This window comes from Pleurodeles waltl, chromosome 4_2, assembly GCF_031143425.1.
Source record: "Pleurodeles waltl isolate 20211129_DDA chromosome 4_2, aPleWal1.hap1.20221129, whole genome shotgun sequence".
Classification (NCBI taxonomy): domain Eukaryota; kingdom Metazoa; phylum Chordata; class Amphibia; order Caudata; family Salamandridae; genus Pleurodeles; species Pleurodeles waltl.
This window is the reverse complement of record NC_090443.1, coordinates 1,039,524,338-1,039,544,837: the sequence shown is the minus strand read 5'-3', so window position 1 is coordinate 1,039,544,837 and position 20,500 is coordinate 1,039,524,338. Positions and strand designations below refer to the sequence as shown.

The 20,500-nt window shown below is 43.5% G+C and overlaps 1 protein-coding gene across 1 annotated transcript in view; it reads left to right on the top strand.

Annotated features, from left to right (window-relative positions):
- The window catches only part of LOC138293677 (N-acyl-aromatic-L-amino acid amidohydrolase (carboxylate-forming)-like), a 30,587-nt gene extending 13,145 nt beyond the window's left edge, over window positions 1–17,442 (top strand). Inside the window, exons 3-7 of the mRNA XM_069232982.1 lie at window positions 1,364–1,559; window positions 5,804–5,894; window positions 6,774–6,881; window positions 12,544–12,653; window positions 14,929–17,442. Of these exons, the coding sequence (XP_069089083.1) occupies window positions 1,364–1,559; window positions 5,804–5,894; window positions 6,774–6,881; window positions 12,544–12,653; window positions 14,929–15,126 (703 nt within the window). The 3' untranslated portion in view covers window positions 15,127–17,442. The remainder of the gene's footprint in view (window positions 1–1,363; window positions 1,560–5,803; window positions 5,895–6,773; window positions 6,882–12,543; window positions 12,654–14,928) is intronic.
- Window positions 17,443–20,500: the final 3,058 nt, after the last annotated feature.

The window sequence follows — 20,500 nt, the reverse complement described above, 5'->3', positions numbered from 1 at the left end:
ATAGCAAATGTTAGCGATTCACTATTAGGAAATCACAAACTGCGGTGTACAACAGTGTGTTTGACACAGTAGCAATTCGCAGTGGGTCGCAAGTTGACCTTCCTCATTAATATTCATGAGGAAGGTTGCAATTTACGACCCATTGTGAATGGCTACAATCACAGGGATGGTGTCTGTGGTTGCTTTTTCAGTGAAGCAATTGTTTTTGTAATGCAGCCCGTTCTCCTGATAGGAAAATGGGATGCATTACAAAAAGACATCTGAAAAGTTTTCTTTTCATTTTTTAGGAGTAGGCAGTGGTCTGCGGGACCACTGCCTGCTCTGAAAAAATGTTGGCATCCCCATTCGCAAAGAGGAATGGCTTACCACCATCTTGAAGTTGGTGGTAACTGGGAATGTTTTGCGACTTAATTCCCCGGTTCCAAAACATTCCTACATACCAGTGCGACTCGCTATTAGGAAGGACGCACTTGGCACGCCCCTTCCTAATATGATTTGCTACCCGCTTTGCGATTAAGTAATAGATCACCAAATCGCAAAATATGGTCTTGTACATTCAAAAATGCTTTTTTCTGGTTGCAAAGGGCCCGATTCTGCGAATCAGACTCACAAACACCACACACGTCAGCAGGGCCAATAGGCATGATCGCCCTTCTTGCGCGATGACTCGTGATTGAAGATTACCGGACCACTTTCCTTGATCCCGCCTCCCTTGAGGCTGTTCCCTCCCACCCCATCCTCACACCTTTCCTTTGTCCTCTTCTTTTTTTTCTTTTACTCTTAAGTTGACATCATTATGTTTCGTATCTTGTTGAAGTCATTGTGCACCCTCTCAGTGCAACATGTGTATTGCCATTAACCATTCTGAGGATTAAAAAAAAATATTTTTGTTCTTATGTCATGGTTTGTATTATTGCACTACTTCCTGATTATAAATCTCATAAACAATTATAAAAAAGAGGCCCAATAGGGGAAGTTACCACCATCAAGCACACAGTGTAAAACCTCCAGCACAATGGTTCACTCTTGTTGGGACCATCATCTTAGGCACACACACAGACACAAAGCTCTACTAATAGGGCCCAAACCTAGAGAAACCACTTCACTCAAACACAGACGCTCACACAACCACACAATCTCCATCAATGCAACCATCTCACAAATACCCACAAAGTTGCACACACACTTCCACCACGAGTCACCAGTCGATTAGGGGTTTACCTTTCCAATGGTAACACAGTCCTCTGTGCATTTCAACCCTGGTGTCTCAGTTCCTGCAGCATCTGCACCTCATAAGTGGTCTCCCAAACCAGGTGTACCTCTGAGGATTCTAGCTCCTGATCTTCCCTTACCTCCTTTGCAGTGCTCTGGACTCCGAAGAAGAGCCCTACGAGGTCAAACGAGCGAAGGAACTCAACAAAATCTACGGTCCAAAGGGCTCTCCGGAGGCCTATGACTTCATGTTTGACATGCACAACACCACCTCCAACATGGGGGCCTGCATCATTGTGGACAGCCCCCAGAACTCCTTCGCCATGCACATGGCAAACTACATTCAGGTAAGGATAAGCAGCTGGTCACCCTCCGATGGAGGTATTTCCAAGGGATGTAAAATCCAGCATGGTGGGTCTTCTTTTTCCATTGTGCACATTTTCTTTGCAGGACATTATCAAGGACAAAACATCCCATCTCCTTATGGTTTCCTAGAGTTAGTATCCATGCGCAACTTTAGCACTGGTGGCGCCCAGTGCGACAATCCTTTTTGGGATGGGGGCAAAAAAAGGCCAGCAGGGAGGACAGTGGAAAACACAGGGTTTGCAGGGGCCTGGGCAGCACAACAGAAATATTCAGGGGAGGCACCGGACAGACAGAGGGAGGAATAAAGCAAAAGTGGTGGGGCAGGGCAGCACATGGGGAGCAGTGGGTCAGGGCCATACACAGTGGCTGCAGGAGACTGGTCCACAGGGAGGAGGCCAAGGGTAGACATGGGGCAGCATGAGCAATGATGCATGAAGATGCTGGAGGGGTACGTATGCCCACACGGCCACCATCATATGCCAATGCACCCACCATCATACATCTACATAGGCAACATCATACATCAGCACAGCAACCATCATATGCCAATTTACCCACCATCAGACATCTACATAGGCAACATCATACATCAGCACAGCCACCATCATAAATCCACCCACCCACCATTATATGCAAACACATCAACTATTATACATCCAGACAAATATCACACTTCAACAAACCTGCTATTAAACCTATCATAAAATGCCAGTACACCCACATTCAAATGTATTTTCACCCAACATCATATGGCTATCCAACCTCCACCATACAACCATGACCCAACATCATATATAGAAGAATATTCCTACCATTACATTTCTGCACAACCGCCAATACACAACAAAACACACCAATCAGACATTCACACAGCTATATTTATACACCCACTTCCACCAACATTCTTCCATACACCCATCAAAAGGTCTTACCTGCCACAACCACCACGCCCACACCACTGAATTGCAATGATATGTGTGTTTTGACCACTGACTCCACGTTGCACTTAGCTTAGCAGCATACCGTCACATTAGTGACCACCAGATTCATTTTGCCTATTGACTTTATCTTAGCATTAGACACTGCCACGTTAAAAGCTGCAAGTAGTTTTCCACATTGTACAATGTGCACATATTTTTATTCTTTGTGTTTTTCCCCACCAAGGGCTTAGGCTGATAAGAATGTACTCAGACGGCAGGGAACGTACTTGTTTTGGATTGCCACCTCGTGATTGTGGCCACGTCCCGATGTGTTATTTTCAAAGCAGGCCTATAGCAATCAGCATTTTTTGAATAATAAACTTCTGCAGGAAGAGGGAATTTCTAGAATTTTCCTCTCTTGTTTGTTCAGAGTATAAGAGGCCGAGACCAGATGGACCGGGGACAGAGAGTGTTTGCAGATCTCAGGCACATCCAGGACACTGGGGTGTGCCATCTTTCCCGTGAGGATAATTGATCTCTCTCTCTCTCTCTTCGATCGATTCTGGGATCTGGCGATTTGATGCTGAATAGGAGGGAGGTGAAGCAGTGATGCCCTTTTCTCCTGGTGATGCATATTTTTTTAGTTCATTATTTGCTTTACATTATAATATAGATACATATATTTGATGTGTATATTGCACTGGAGAATCATTTGTACATTCTTTCATTTCATTGCTGTGACCATTTTTAAACGCGTGCTTTCAACATGCTAATCTCCTTTTAGGAACCTTGTGTAGTGAAATAATAAATGTCTTCTTTGGACTACGAAGTGCATACTAGAGATTTTTGTCAGTGCATGAGTGTTTCAGCTTGGTCATTAGTGAATCAAAACATGTATATACAAAAACCAACAGCAGACCCAACACACCCCAACTACAACCATCATACATGCTCACATCCGGTATCATACATCCACAATCAGAAGCCAATGCACCAAACCTCATGCACCATACAACCATTTATCGATACTGTAACATGTCACTCCGAGGACCATCACGCACCCTTCTATAAACATGTAGAGAGAATCAACGATTCTCACAAACACATCTCAATTTAAGCTTTTTCAAGTAATATCAAGGATGGGAGTTAAAGTAGCCTGAAGGGCTTCAGACGTGAGGTGAAGATTTGAAAAAACAAAAAATACCTAAACAAAAAACCTAAAGTTGATAGTGAAGTAAGGTTGATGTATATATAGTATTTGGTAAATCACACAACTCTTCAAACAACAAGTAACACACTACACAATACAAAATGTCAATAAATCGTCAACATTTGTAAATTCTCTGCTACGTAAAAACAATTCACAGAGAGAAGGAGAGGCATGATGGCTGGTTCAAAGCCAGGATGAAATTCCTCTCTCTCTAATAACGCTCTGATCTAGTTTACATATATTCTGTCTGAACGCTGTGAATATTTTCAAAATAAACAATTAGTAGTAAAGACCTTTTAACTTTTCACTTACTTACATTCTGGGAAGCCTTGATTATTGTTTAAAGCCAATAAGTTAGAAGCTAAGATATCAATTTCTACAAAAACGTACTCATTATTTAAAATAATTGCACAAACACACAGAAAACACATGAATATATTCATGCAAACTGAAGTATCATGTTGCACTGAATAAGAACATTAATAAATATGCAATTATGTTTGAACCATTTACCTAAGTAATCAAACATAAAATTCAATAAGGGGATAAGTAAAAAAATAAATATACGTTGATTACAGCACCCCAATGCTGAGAACACATGAAAAAACAAAAGGCTGTCTAATAAGGGCAAAACATTGTGAATTGCACCCCATAACTGGTGACTTTTACTAACAAAGCTCTGCAGAATGGTTTGGAGTTTGTCATTGTGATGAAAAAATCCACATTTCCCAAAGACCCTGTGAAATAAAGGAATTTGTACTACAGGATTTAGTATTTAGTACAGTAACGTAGCTGAACATTATGATATAATTATATATATATATATATATACATGTATATATATATATATATATATATATATATATATATATGTGCGCACAGAACAGGTAATATATATAGGTAAGAGCCAGTAGTACAGCAGAAATATTTTTGCAATATACTTTTAAAGTTAAATTAGAGTGACGTAGAACAAGCTTGAAGCTAAAGCATTCCACAAGCTCACACTAGTTATGCTGGTCAGTGTGCCACCGTACTATTTCCATCTAAGGGTCCAACGCAGGGCAGAGCTTCTGGTGCATTGCTTTACATGAAAATAGTTCATTTATTATTCAGGCAATGTACAATTTTCCAAATTCTTTCAACAAGAACCAGCCTAACATCTTGTGATCTTCTGTCAAATGCTCAAATTCACAATCCTAACCCTGACTGCCCAGTTCTGAACTGCACTATAGAAGCTTGGAAAAGACTACTGTATTTGTCATTACATGAAATGTGCACTTTGCAAGAGGGAAGTAGCTTCAATGACCACAGCTGTTTAATTACCAAAATACATTGCAGTGAAAGAGAACATGTAGGGCTGTGTCGAGGTCCCTTTTTCTGCATAATCTAGGCACAACTGGTATCTGTGCACTTTTTTTGGCGTCTTGAGCGGATACATTAACTTAAAATGTCTCAGAGTTAATGCATGTTTTTCTGACAAAAGACATATTCTGCTTCTCTTCATGGACAAAAACGTTACTAGAAATCTGCAAAAACTTTCTCCAACTTTTTTTGAATTTCCTCCACCACAATAGTCCCAGTGATTTATTTAAAAAATGCTAGGTTGATATAGGCCAGTAGTTAAAAAGATTTTTAAAATCCAGCATAGGAGTTTCCACTACTAAGGTAATTTATGAGTATTTACCTCCTTTCAGTTTCACTTCAAATCCCTCATCTACATCTTTTCCTCAGGTGCAATACGCTTGTTCCCTCGCTGTGCTAATACCCCTGAGAAAAAAGATGCTAATCGTACTTGCACAGAATGTAAGGATCCTTTTCCAACTTTGAGTGCTACAGGTGACCTATACATATTAGTTGAAACAAAATATGGAATCAGTCCTTGTCCACCTGTGTCTTACTATGGGTGGGATTAAAAATATTCCCTACAATTAAAAGTTCTCGGAGCGGGATTGTGATCCCCTGGGATTGTCATGAATGGCCCAATCTCCTAGAAAGCCAGGATCTTTTCCAACGCTGACGGCTGTGGTACCACCCTTTTTAGATATCTTAAGGTTCCTGCTCTGTCACTGATCTCTTTAATTATCTTTTCCATTAGACCAATTATATGCAAAAGTGTCCCATCTATGTGTACAAGAAGGGGGATGAAGAATCATACACCATCGACTCCATCTGCAAGAACGGCGTGGGTGAGTCTGGCTCGAAGCAGTCCTGCAATAGTCTGACTCGGCTCTAAACTGCGTGTATGACTCAATGGATGGTGTGCGGGTGTATGACGTTTTGAGGTAAATTCCCTGATGAAGCCCTTGCTCAAGGACGAAACGCGTTGGCTGACCTGGATGTTCAGTATGTGAAGAATAAAGTGTTGTGAATACTCAGGTCTATGTCTAGTCATGTGCTTATGAACTAAATGGAAGAATCTCTTTACCCATCTGGATGGACTTTAATATGATTAAATTATCTTTCTGTCCTTAGTATGGATTCTATTCTGATACCCCAGTGATTGTTTGGAGAGTGCTCCCTGTTCAGTTTTTATTGAGTAAGGAGGACCACCTCACTGAGAATGCAAGTTATCTGTGACTCTGATTGGTGGGTGCTGGAACAGAATGTCCTCTCACACTGGCTATGAGGTAGTACATGTGGGTATGTTATGTGCCCAATACAACAGGAATGGTCACCTCAAAGAGAAAATGGATTAACTGGGTCTATGATAGATGTCTGGTGATGTTAGGAAGGTCACTTCACAGAGAAAAGGTTTTGTGTGGATGTTCCCATGCTTCAAGAGACATTAACTCATACTGGTTGCAAGTTGATAACTTGTGTGTGATGTCTCCTACACTGCGAGAGACGTTATCTGATATAGTTACAAATTCATATGGTATGTGATGTCTCTTTTACTGTGAGACATGCTGTCTCACACTCAGTACAAGCTTACACGTTCTCTGAGGAATGCCTGGTGGTGCATGAGAAGTTACCTCAAGTGGATTTTAAGGTATTTTGTGTTGTGACTGAGGTCTCTAAGGGTGTCAAAGTCTTTCACCTTATACTTTCCAATCTTCTCTTCCCAGCGATGGAGGTTGGGCCGCAGCCACAAGGTGTTGTCAGAGCAGATTGTCTTGCACAAATGAGAGCTCTCGTCAGACATGGGCTGGATTTCATCGAAAAATTCAACCAAGGTTTGAAACTGTAAATACAGATAAACTCTTGCTTTTCATCTGGGTACAGGCCAGCTCTGTGTGACTCTGGGACTTAAAATTGTTGCTTTGCATCCTGCTTGAGAGAGCACCAACCATGTTCTGGAGATCCAAGAAGAGCAATGCACTCTCCTGCCTCTCACAGCCTCCACTAATGGCCACATACTCAAGGATATGTGCACCAGTGGTAAAAGCAGGGAATAAGATAAGAGAAAAAAACAGGGTCACTGAACTGCACCACTGTGACTCGTTGATTCTGCTTGGTACTGAGGTCTACAAGACATAGTGGTTTTCAGAGATCTCTTGAGAAACTGTAGACAACAGCCCTTCATTTAACTTTATCAGTGAATGGATATACTTTAGTGATATCTATGTGTAACCAACTCCCTGTACTTTGATATATCACTTCTTATTCCTGAAACTAAAAACTAAATATAGCATAAACCAATATATTATATATATGTGCATATGTACCACTCTCTACCACTAAGATAACTACGTCACAGTTTTTAAATCGGAAGTCATTATATCATGGCCACTATACCGAGAATCACTACATCAGGAATACCATTAGTTCACAACTTTGCAGATGTTTGCAATTTTGTTTTTTAATACATATTACAGAGTCACAGTAGCCACCCTGTAGTTATGGTTAGGATTCCCACAGATAGAAATTCCTCTGATTTTTGCTTGCTAGTAATTTTGCCACCATCTGACGAACCTCCACGAAACTTTGCAGACCTATCCCTTTTCCACATTGACCGATGATGCAAAGATTTGTGATGATTAGTTAAGGGGGTGCAAATAAAAAAGGTAGGGTTCCAAAACACATTTAAACCTGGATACTTAGGGGCATATTTTTAAGGGGTTTGCACCGTTGTTGCTTCACTTTTTGTGATGCTCTGGTGGAACAAACCTCTTAACCATATCTACGAGCCCACACAGTTACTTTGGAAGTTGCTGCGTTGCCTTACTCTGTGCCAGGGAGGCGTTCATAGGCATTGCAATGGGTTTTCTGATGCAACTCCCATGGATTTTGACACATCCTCAGATTTAGAAGACCCTATAAACCTTGGGATGCACCAAAACCTTACGCCTCCCGAGGTGAGGCGTAATTAGGAGAAATATTCTTATTTCTCCTTTTGTTTCCTCTTTCTACATGTGCTGCCTTCTGCAGCACACATAGAAACAGGAAGACACCTCTCAGGATTGGCCCCTTCCCGGACAAAAACAATCCTGCCAACAACACAGCCACCCTTGAACCACGGTGCCAGGGTGCCTGCGTTGGCGCTAGGCTGCCAAAGTGGCACCAGTGCAGGGGAAAGGACAGGACGGCATTGTATTGCACACATACAGTGCATTCCTTCCTGTTCACTTTGGCATCAAGGTGACTTGCTATGCTGCCCTTCGCCAAACCCCCGTAAATCTGGGTATAAGTACATAGGTGCGCCCATGATATGGTGCCAGCCACATTCATGTTCGCCCACCAGTGGCCTCGGAAGTTCTCATCTCTGTCAGATGGATAAGCCACAGACCAAACTACTTTATTTAGGAGGAGTCTTTTCCTTGCAGTTCATTTTTAGAAACCTGCCTCCAGCAGCAGAGATAGACCTGCAAGATGTTTGCCAAGAGACCCAAACTGATAATGCGCATGTCATAAATGGAACGAGCCAGTCAGTGGGCAATGCACAATAGCCCTGAAGTTATTTTTAGGAAGAAGTGGTTTTATTGTAACTAGATTATGAAGCTGGTACTCGAGGTGGGTGCCTACAAGGGTGGGAATCCAATGTAAAGTGAAAAAGCGCACTTATAATGTATGGAAAACTTTTTTATTACTGCTGAAGTATGACGTCTGTAGTCACCTGTAATAAGATGTTACAGTAGAGTTGTGACATCATAATCCTAGCCAGAGCCAGCAGCTAAGCTGAAAGGCAGATCACACAGCGTCCTTGCAGCTGCGGGTGAAACCACAAAAACTATGATCAGACAAGGTCAGCAGAGGAGAGATCCATAGCAGCATGTTTACTTTGTCGTCATAGCTCCTTAGAGGGAAGGATCTCTCTGTATGTTACTATTCATTCTGAGCTACAACTCTTTCTAAACTTCCATGGACATAAACATTGTTGTAGGGGTCATCTGAGGTCATGAGTGAGAATGCTCTTATTAACGTTGCTTTACTAGCTAGGATGCAGCTTAGAGTTCTATGGCACCCAGGTAGGCACTCACGGTGGAGATGTCAGAAGGCGAAACAACCTTCTAATTAGATGAATTCGATTTATAATTTATAGAGCGCACAAATGCCCTTGGACATGTTGGCGCTAACACTTACCAATTCCCTGACCTGGAGCCGTGGGGGGATTGAGGGCTACAAAGGAAGAGAAAACAGCCAGGATTTCAGATCTTTACAAAGGCTTGTCATATTGGATTGACATCCTCGGTGCTTAGGCAGTCCATTCCTAAGTTGAGAGGTGGAGTGAACAAAGCTCCTTCCACCCCAAGAGACTTACTTTCCAACCCAAGAGACTTTCTTTCAATATGAATTGGATCTCATGTTATGCTGTTCGGATGATCTGTATGGCCAAGCTACTATCCAGCCGTTGGACTGGTCCGGGCTGTCCTAATATAGAATTGCAAGTCCAGACTAGGCCCGGGCATAATTTAGCTACGCTGGAGTAATCGGAGTAATTTTGGTAATCATGTTTCTTACAGACACCAGAACCTGCCATCAAGAGGGATTTACACATCATTCCTCAGTCTATACCCATGCATAGGCTGTCACCCTCTTATTGTCAGTGTTGGTTTCCTCTGCTTCTAAATCCCTTCACATCAGAACATCAACACTGCAGGCTGCCTTTTCTCTGCACCTTGTCCTGAGCAGAGCAGGACTCTCCTAGGCCTAAGTACTTGAATGTTGATCTGAGGAGAGAGTATTTCTCCACAGCAGAGGTTCTGGATGCTTGGCAGTGCCCCAGCGGCCGCTCAGCCCCGCGTGCACTGGGCTAGAGTCCTTACCATGGTGTGATTTGCACCAGGAGGAAACAACGGGAACAATGCCCCTCCCTGGCATGGTCTACTCAGAACCTGGTGCCACTTAGGACAGTGCCCGTCTTCCACTCACGCCCCAGCCCTACCTTCACAAGTGCACGTCACAGATGCAGTGTGCCGGTACAGAAGGGAGGCGGCGCTGTATACCGAATAGGCAATGTATCTCAAACTCTCTTTTTCACTTACCCACCTCTTTTTCCTACAGTTTGATGGCTTCTTGTAAGAAATTAGATTATTAATTATGGTGGGTGACTCCCCACCTCCAGGAAATATCACAACTCTTATCACAGTAAGCCCTGGAAGTCACTAAACGAGCCTGGGCTGAACACCCGGGTATCTGTAGCACAGAGTAGAAAGGTCCAACGTCAGGCAAAGTGTAAAGTATTGATGAAGTACCAAAACAGTAACAAAGCCAACACCCTAACCAACAAAAATCCAAACGGAATTAGAAAAATAGCGTTATAAGCAACAAACAAAACAACATAAAAATGACAACAATCTGATATGAGGAACCGGACACATAAAGTTTTAAGTAGAAATAGCATCAAAAAGCACAAAGGGTCAATGATACTCACTGGTCGCAGTAGATTGCGACCTACCTGCAGTTTGAGGCTGACCGTGATGGAGAGCAGGTCAGATACACCAACCAGGAACACCCTGGTCATAGATTTTACCCACTGACTTGAGTCTTTTAAGTCCCAATCCATCACAGGAGTAAAGCCCCACTGGGGAGGCACATAGACACTCACAGGGTGTCAGGCAGAGGACAACAGCAGGGTATAGCCCAGGTCCAATTGCCACTTGTCAGTTGCAGGAAAGGTCTCTTGTGGCTTGTAGTATCCCTGTAGCCTGAACATGAGGTCAGGCTTATGACCCTTGAAATCCATCTCTTTGTCCTTGGAACAAGAGATAGCAGGTCGAGTCCTTCAGGGCTCCTCTCAGGTCACAGAGAGCAGGCCACTCCTCTTCGGTTCTTTCTCAAGTCCAGGAGTTTTCTGAAGTGCCTGGAAATGCAACATTTATGACTCGCATGGGCTGTAGGACGTGAAAGACTCCTGGGCACACCCTAACCCATGGGGTAAAAGTTCCCCTTGCTACTCCTATCTACTTAGCGCATTTTCAAGATGGATAAAGTTTTCGGCCACACTTAACTTGGATTCTGAGGGCTGAGGATGTGTGTGTGGAGTGCACTATAGTATTCATAGAGTCCCCCCAAATCTACCACTTAACTCCAGTTTGTGATAACCACTGTCCCCCCCCACCACCACCCCCACAATAAACATGGACAGAAGTCTAGTAGGACAAAATCAGGGTTTTCCAGCAACCAGACAGTGAATATACAAAATGTTGTCTTGGCACTCTGTTTCCTTCCTTTCAAGTGCCCCCCAAGTGTTATATATAAAACCCAGTAGACCTGTCATGCAGGATTTGATACCACAGCAGCAATTGACACTTTAATGCCAAAAAGGTTGCCCAGAGCTCCAACCCTGCATATTCTGTGAGGTTCAGCGGAGTCACCTCCGCCTATCCAGGTGAACCTGTAAATCATAGTGACGTATTGTGTAGCACCCGCGAGGAATTTAACCTCAAACACAATTATTCAAATGCTCATCACTGGCTGGGAGAAGTTGAAAAATGCAAATTAACCCCGAGAAACTTCAGGCATAGAAAAAGGTAATTTCCTAAAAGTTATTTTTCCTTAATATTTATAAAAAATCTGACTTCAAGAATTGAATTGGATTTTCAATAACTCTTAAAAATAGTTATTTTGTATCTAGTCCCATTCCTGAGATACAGATTTAGAATTTTAATCTGTATTCTGCTTTTCTACATAGGACAGCTAGGCCTGCGACAGTGAAAAAAGGTTTTGGATGCTAGTCACTTTAAGGACACTTTCAAGTTCAATTTCTACACTTCCTATGTTTAAATACCATGCATCGTGCTTTGTGGGCTACAAGGCCCACACAGGGGTGACATTATTATTTACAAAGGAAGTTGCGACATGTCACAAGGGTTTATTGTGACAGTTTGAATTGCAGTTTTTACACTGCTACAGTTTGGCTACATAGGGCTGGCTTCAGCTGTGTTTGCATTGCCACTGTCGTCAATGGAACAATAGGTGCTGCAGTCCACTGGTGGCCTTTAACGTCCAAGCCCTAGCTACACTTTGTACCCCACTCCAGTCAACTTATTGGCAAGTTAAATATGCAGATTATGAATATCCCCCTTAAACCATGCTTAGAGGGAGAGTACAGGCACTTTACTCCTATTTAGCAGGGGTAAAATGCAGAGCTCCAAAGCCAGCAAAGAATGCAGAAATATCGGGTCCAGAAAAAGGTGAAAAATCTGGGGTTATAACGTCTAAAAAGGATTTCCTAAACTCTTGTGTTGTTTTTCTCCAACCATCTTGCGCTCCCATTTACTCCCTCCCCGCTCTTCTCCCATCTCCATTTCCTGTTCTCTTTCTATAGCATCTCACTCTCCTAGTTCTTTGCCTATCTCCCAGTCTTTACCACTCCCTCTCTCCTGCGCGGTCTTCATCCCCCCACCTTTCCAACTACCATTTAATAAGTCTCTTTTGCTCTGATCCCTTTTCCAGGCTCAGCCTTCCCAGCCTTTGACATTGACGCATACACGCTCATCAGCCGTGAGGACTACCCTCGAAACGCAGATGGAGAGATGTCAGGAATCATCCACCCCAAGCTGCAGGTCAGTCTGAAGTATCTCTACCTACATTGTTGCTCAGTGGGAGCTAATATGGAGCTTGGACAACTGGGTGCTGTTACCCGCAAATCATTGTTTTAGGTCTGTTAGTCCAACTGGTTCCAGATGGAGATAGGACTGTGCTCCAAGAAGGCATCAGTGTTGGAATACGCAGTCTCTGATGTCATGGCGACAGTGGTAAACCTGCACACGTCTGGTGAGAGTTCTCTGGTTACGAAAGCCAGGCTTGGGCGCATATGGTCAGAGCATCAGGCATACCCATCAGGTTTATCGAACAGGTGAAGCTCTTAAAGGCATTGGTTTCCACACTCAAGGAACACTAATGCAGATTGTGATGAACTGCTTACACACTGGTCTGCTCCACAACATAAGCAATGGTACAGTCACCAGATGTATGGGAATCATCACGTTCAAGCTAGTTTGGCAGGCAGCATTTTAAGAAAAGCACACTACGTCTGCCCAGTAGGTACAGGTTTTCAGTTAATTATCCGAATGGTAGTGATTCATCCCGGAGTAGCTAAGCCTTGACGTTTCTTGAGATTCACAAATTAGGCTGCAAACTTGGCCTCAGATCCGTGTGCCAGCAAACCTTCTTCCTCAGTCCTAGAGTACACGGCTGACCTGTAGAAATAAAGCTCTGTCCCTAGTACAATCAATTTATCTTAGCAGACAGAGCTAGGTCAAACTGGAAAGGTGAACTGACATTCTGTCTCACAGTGACAGCCTGCATCTAAATTGAGATAGTTTGTGCCAGGCCACCTAGACATCTGAATCTCGCGCACCACCACAACATTTAAAAGAGCCAACTAGATCCCAGAGGACTTCTCTTGCGATGCAGTCCAGCTGCAAATTATCGGTGCAGCCCATAACATGAATAATATTCTATAGTGATGGCCAACATTATAGATTACTTTATTGGGACACACATCCCACCCAGACTGTATTTAGGGCTGTAGCTCATATTTCTTAGCTGAAGTGTAGGGGTGAAAGTCTTGAATGCAGCAACTCTCTGCAGTGCAGCTCCTGATTTAACCACTTGTGAACACCCACTTCTTTTTCTTCCTCATGGAACTCCATTCAAAAGTCCAGTCAGGTGCTCTTCAAAGTTTCTGGGTGCTCTGCAAAGTTTCTGGGATATATCACTCCCCATAAGTGCTCTCTCTTTTGGAGAAAGGGCTCCACCCAAAGGGGAACTTGTCTTTACCACAGGCAACTATCATTTCCATGTGCAGACCCATGACACGACTGAGGGTACATTCTGCTTTCAGACATTTACAAAAATGCAATGCAAAGCGTCTCCCTGTAGCCTCTAGCTGCCCTAAATAAATTAGGGCCAGATGTAGAAAGCATTTTGCATGGTGCAAACTGCGAAAATCGCAGTTTGCGCCATGCAAAATGCTGAATGCGATGCTCAATCACAATTTGCGGTACCGACTCGCAAATTGTGAATGCGACTCGCAAATAGGAAGGGGTGTCCCCTTCCTATTTGTGACTCGCATCACTATGCTAAATTGCTTTGTGACCGCAAATGCGGTCGCAAAGCAATTTGCAGTTACCACCAGTGTCACACTGGTGGTAACCCATTTGCAAAAGGGAAGGTGTCCCCATGGGACCCCTTCCCTTTTGTGAATGTTCCCAAAAAGGGTATTTCAGAGCAGGCAGTGGTCCAATGGACCACTGCCTACTCTGAAAAACCGAAACCAAATGGGTTTGTTATTTTTTTTTATTTTGCAACTCGTTTTCCTTTAAGGAAAACGGGCTGCAAAATAAAAAAAAATCTGTTTTATTTAAAAAGCAGTCACAGACATGGAGGTCTGCTGACTTCAGCAGGCCACCATCCCTGTGAGTGCAGGGACTCGCTATGGGGTCGCAAAATGCGACCCACCTCATTAATCTTAATGAGGTGGGTCTTTGCGACCCCATAGCGACTCGCAGTCGGTGTCTGAGACACCGTACTGCACCCGGAAATCGGAAATTGCTACATCTGGCCCTTAGTGAGGTAAGGCAGGGTAATGTTTATAGCTTCATTGAAACAGGAAATAAGTCACCTACTCAGCGCCTGTATACCCTCACAGGGGATAAGCTTTTCGCTCTACAAATCCATGTTACATTACATTACCTACTGAAACTGGTGTATGATGTCACTTCCTGTTACGCACTGATGCAGTGGCTGTATTCCTTGCAAAACCAATTCTAACTCTCTTTGAGCTGATCTTAAGATTTGTGAAGAAATAACCTCCTCATTCTGTTTGGTTTCCAGGATAAGGATTTCCTCCCTCTGAACCCCGGAGACCCCATTTTCCAGACCTTGGATGGGAACGAGGTGGTCTACGAAGGCGACTCAACCATCTACCCTGCCTTCATCAATGAGGCCGCATACTACGAGAAGAAAATCGCCTTCGCCAAAATGGAGAAGAAAGTGTTTTCTATCCCTGATATTCAACTAAAGTTGGACTAATCTGGGAGACACTGCAGAGGGGAGAGGCCTGCTGCCCTTCGGAACACACCGCTCAGGGTTGCAATACATATGGACTATTGGGGTACAGACAAAACTAAGAGAACTGCACCACAACCACAGTAACAAACAGCTGCTAATAGGCACATAAAGGGGGTCTGTGAGAAGGAATACAGGAGATCTACAATACAGTTACCAAAAGCTTCCACCTAAGGGCAGAATGAGAAAAGGGGGTGGCCAAGCAAGAGAAAGACTGAGTTCAAAGCTTACTGTCCTGCAGGATGCTTCTTGTGTGGGCAGGTGTCCACAACAGGTTTGCCGCTACTTGGGGAACTGATAGGGACCTTGAATACTCCCCGACTGACCATATAATAAACCTCTAGGTGGGAAAGCGACAGACAGCAGTGCAGTCTGGGAAGATGGGGTACAGGTGGCAGGGGAGTCACAATAAAGGAAGAAGAGGAGGGTAAAAGAGGGGTGTCTATATCCCTCAGAGAAAGAAGGACTTGGAGACACAAGAAAGAGAATGCACACACAAAATGAAAGGTGCTTGGAAAATAATGGAGACAGGAAAGAGCTTGAAGCAGAAGGAAAAGGAGAGGAGAGACATGTGGGAAGTAAAGGGGAGAATAGGTGGCCACCTAGATCGAGGGATATAGTCTGAAAACAGGAAAAAAAGGAGCAGGAACTTTACTAAGTGGAATATCTGAGAAGCATGGATGAGGTGACCAAAGCCAGGGTAGGGAGACAAGACAACAAAAGTATTCTGCTGTGACTTAATTGGCAAGAGGGAGAAGAACATGAACAGAGCAAGAGATAAATTGAGGGAAAGTGCTAAAGTGCATCAAGGAAGGAGTGGAATGGAAGCAAGAAACAAAGCAACAGTAAACAGAAGGCTAGATGAGGAGCACATGGACAGCTACCATCAGGTACTGTCTCAGCATCTTCCAGCCATCCACTTACAAAGCAACCAGGATGAGTAACAAGAAGTGAGATCTGCCCTAAATTAAAGGCTCTCTCATTGAGTATTCAACAAACTGCAGTTATCTATGCAAAACTTTAGTGAGATGAAGCCCTTCTCGCACCTCAAGATTTCATGATGGCAACTTCCATGAAAAGCTTTCAAGACCGCTGAAAATAACACTTCTGTACACAGTGCATGCGATAGCTATCTCTGCTGGCATCACCGATCTTTGTTGGTATAACTTTACAAGGTGCTTTTTCTCCAGTTGATGCAAGAAAATTGAACAGCCCTCTTCTCAGGGATAATCATGTAATAAACAGTAGACAGGTTAGCCAATTTAAAAATATAAAATGGCCCTAGGTCAGCCATTTTAAAATAGTTTACAGGGAGGAATGGCCACGTGTCAGCCATTTTAAAATATTATCCTGGAAGAAACAGGAAGCCTTGTTGACCAAGGCTTTTACAGCATCCATTCCTCGGGCTTCTATTAATCGGGTTTATGGGTTTCTGAGGGGGGGCATTTTAAAAGAATACTGGACATGAGGCAGCACTAGCTCTCATAATAAAAGTGCACATTCCTGCGTGCCTTACGATCTTTCGAGGCACGAAGTGAAGTACAGTTGTGTGACATGAAAATGGTGTCCTATGCACCTGGGGAAGATTTACTAACATTTGATGCAATGCGGCAAGACAACTTCCTGTGCTGCGTCAAATGGAGAGGGTAGGAATGCGCCATATCTGCTAACACATGGCACATTCCTGTTCTCTCTCTGTGCTGCTGCACTCGTGGTTGGCAAGCGCCAGTACAGGCACCCTTGAAAGGGTGCCTGTGTTGCAGGCAGGATTGTTTTTGTGCAGGAAGGAACATCTCCATTCCCAAGACTACTACTGTTAGTAAATCTGGGAATGCGCCAAAAACCCTGGGTGGATGAGTGGAAACACCCACACTCCACCCATAGAATGCCTTCTCAGGGCAGAGTAGCGCAGGGCAGCAACTTGTGTTACTCCAGATTTACCATGCCACACAAGGTGGCTCTGCATGATATAGTAAATCTCACTTAAGGGCTTGCCTTGCCCTTCCATCGCCTTGCGTGACATAAGGGCAACGCAAGCCCTCAGTATATCAGGGCACGAGTGCACATTTAAGGCAGTGCAGCATTTAAGGGGATGTGTGCAACTTCCTCCTACTGTCTTTCCATTACCTACGCCTTATATTTACGTTAATGACACACATCAGCCTTCCACAGTTTGATAAATGAAAAAGTGACCTTCCATATTTGAGATGACTTTATGAAAATAAGACAATCAAGTTTCAATGTATTGTGCTTTAAAATAAAGAACTGTATTTTTATTCATTTCAGGCTAAAGTGTTTCTGTTTTTGGGTTACAGAACTGATCCGTGAAAATTAATTACCAGTTGGTTTAATTCAAGATGTGCTGCTTCAAAGGCATACAATAATTTCAGTGCTGGCGCTCATTCAAACCTTGGCCCCTCTCTCTCTCTCTGTGACGGCCAGGCAGGCCATGTGATACAGCAAACAGTGATAGGAGAGGGCTCTGATTCTCATATCACTTGCTGCGCTCTTCCCATAGTACTGAGAAAAGCACAAGGGCGTGTGCTCTTTGATTTTCAGTGGGCTGGGAATTGCAAACAACTGAACGAAAAAAATCACATAAGTTAATATGCAGTAATTAATTACCTTTGGAAAGAATGACACAACATTCCGATCAAAAACCTGTTTTTGTATCCTTCAACAGTGAACCTTCACTTCCAAAATCAGAAACATTCTTTGAAAAACATTTTGAAATTTGACAAATCAGCTGGTCCAAGGAGGGACAAGATGTAAGACAGGACTCCAAACAGGAAGTGCTTTTTGCATGAAAATAAAAATGTTGCTCTGTTACAGTCTAGTGTAGTAAATTTAGTTGCACTGCACATCCCTGTCATTGGGCCTGAATGTTTGCAAATTGTTTTTCTTAAAAGTAGTTTCAGAGTCGCACATCATGTTGCGGCTCCACCTCCGATCCAGAATGCACCAGGTCAAAGACTCCACCAGAGATTGTTTTCCACTCAGCAGGTGGATAGTCCGTGGAGTGTCAAAGGCAAAGACTGCATAAAATGTGCAGTGTACAACCTAGTGACGCTGGAAGAAAAACACTTCTAATTATCGCTGACTTACACGGTGGTGGTTGTCCGCACGTGAATCTGTAGCACAATATGCTGCACGTTTTTACAGGGTAACACTTCCTGTTCCTAGCACGTGTGGCTGTAGATACACATGCTCTGCACAGACTGTAAAACAGTCCCCATCCACCAAATGCGGTGGTTAACGAACAGATAGTGCAGATGTTTGGAGCAAAGTTCGTAATAGCCTGCCAAACGACGTGTGTGATGCTGAACAAGTGGTAGCTTTGCTAATGTCTGCTAAAGTGATGTTTGTCAAGAAGCCAATAGTGGTGCTTTTTTAATATTTGGAATGTGCTTTTGGGTGGTGGGGGGCACAGGTAGTGTGCGCTTAGCTTTCGCATAGCAGGTTTTGATGTACTCAACATACCCCAGCAATACCAGCTTCAGAGATGGAGTGTCCATGTGAGGCCTAGCAGGAGTAGATGGACTTGGTTCCATAAAAATACTACACTGGCAACCTCTTAACATCTGATCTAAGTAATAACCTATCCGCTCCATGGCCTGGGTGTGGGAAGAGGAGCAGCTCAACAGTTCGTTGACATCAAGATGAGACGCCACCTTTGCTAGGACGTCGGGGCTAGTCCTAAGGATAATCTTATTCTTATGGGCACAGATTGAGGATCAGTTATTGTCAGTGTCTGTAATGCACATATCTGCAGTAAAGAGGCAGGGATGGGGAAATCATATCGCCCGAGCACGTTAATTTTTACAACGGGCAATAAGATCTAATGTCTATTTTGTTCGACGGACAAGTAGACATTAAATCAGTAATTAGCTGTGAGCGCCCGGGCTTTGTCAATCTGCGCTGCCCTCCCCCCACGGGGATGCGCTCGAATAATCTGTGGGCCCACCCCCGCGGGTAAACAGGAACAGAGCAAGCGGCTGCCACGACCAAGCAACGCACCAGAGGAGACTGAGGTAACGGCTGCAGGGAGAGTGGAAAAAAAGAAGGCTGTTTGTGTTTTACTTGTCTGCCTGTGTGAGCATCAGGCAGGGCAGGCCATCGTCATTACAAGTAGTACATATGTGTAATGCCGATGGCCTGCTCCGCCTAGCGATCACATGGGCAGCAAGACCCTAGTTTAAACGTATGCGTCCACTTGGATAATGTTCCTTTGAGCATCATACAGTCTCCTGTTCATGGGGCAGGGAGGCTAGAACACTCTACGAAGGCAGCTACTGCCCGTCTCATTAAAACAGAAAGCTGCAAACTATTTTCTACTTTAAATACACTTTGATTTAATCTACTGGTGTGGTTTAATGTTTGATAAACCCAGTCATTAGCGCCACCAGTACATTTGTAATTTGTGTACAACCCTCATAAAAACGACGTTACATTTAGGAGATACTATGATTTTGCTCATTTCTTTTAAGCAGAAAAAGATATAAAAGAGGATCCTGAATATACTATGTTAGGCGGAGGGAGACAAAGCTGAACGAGCATCAGGCCCAAACACATGGAAGTAGATGAGAAAGAGCAGTCGAGGCGCTGGACACTTCCCCCTGGTGCTTCTGTCCATTATGGTTATAACTGGTATTCCATTCTGGGTTATACATAACAAGTCCCGTTTTTGAACACAGAATCATTTACCCAGCTTCTAAGCGCTCCTTATTTTTGCAGACAAGAGAACTATGGCTCTCAGACAGAGTTAACTTACAGATATTGCTCAGTGAGATGCCCGCTTGTCTCTGATTGGAAGTAAAAGTTTCAAATTCCTGCAAGCCCGACTCAGCCTTTCATCTTGGACATAAAATATATGGTAAACTGTTCCAACAAGTAGGTGCACAGAGAAGATTGTTCAGCGTCCGTTTTGTATTGCCTCTGCTTATATATTGAATAATTAATGCTATTTTTCTGCTATGTAAAAATTTGGTTCCTTTTACATCACAGTGGGCTTGCGCACACATTTGAAATGACGAATGTCAGGAAATGTGAAAATCCGAGCAAAGAGTGCTGCTGGGATTTTCTCAATTTCCTCCATTTGACCTTGTCTGCACTGTTGTCGTTCATCCTGTGATGTCAGTTCAGGGCCGGCTTTAGCACTGGCGACGCCCTGTGCAACAGACTTTTTTGCTCCCATAACCCCATGACCACCTCGGATTCCCTCACTACCACCCTCATCTTTCCAATTTTCTTTTATAGTAACATGGATGGTAGGTTTCAATCCCATTTAGGTAACCTTGTCCTTTTGCAAAGCCCACATCCTTGTTCTTAGTGTAAATCT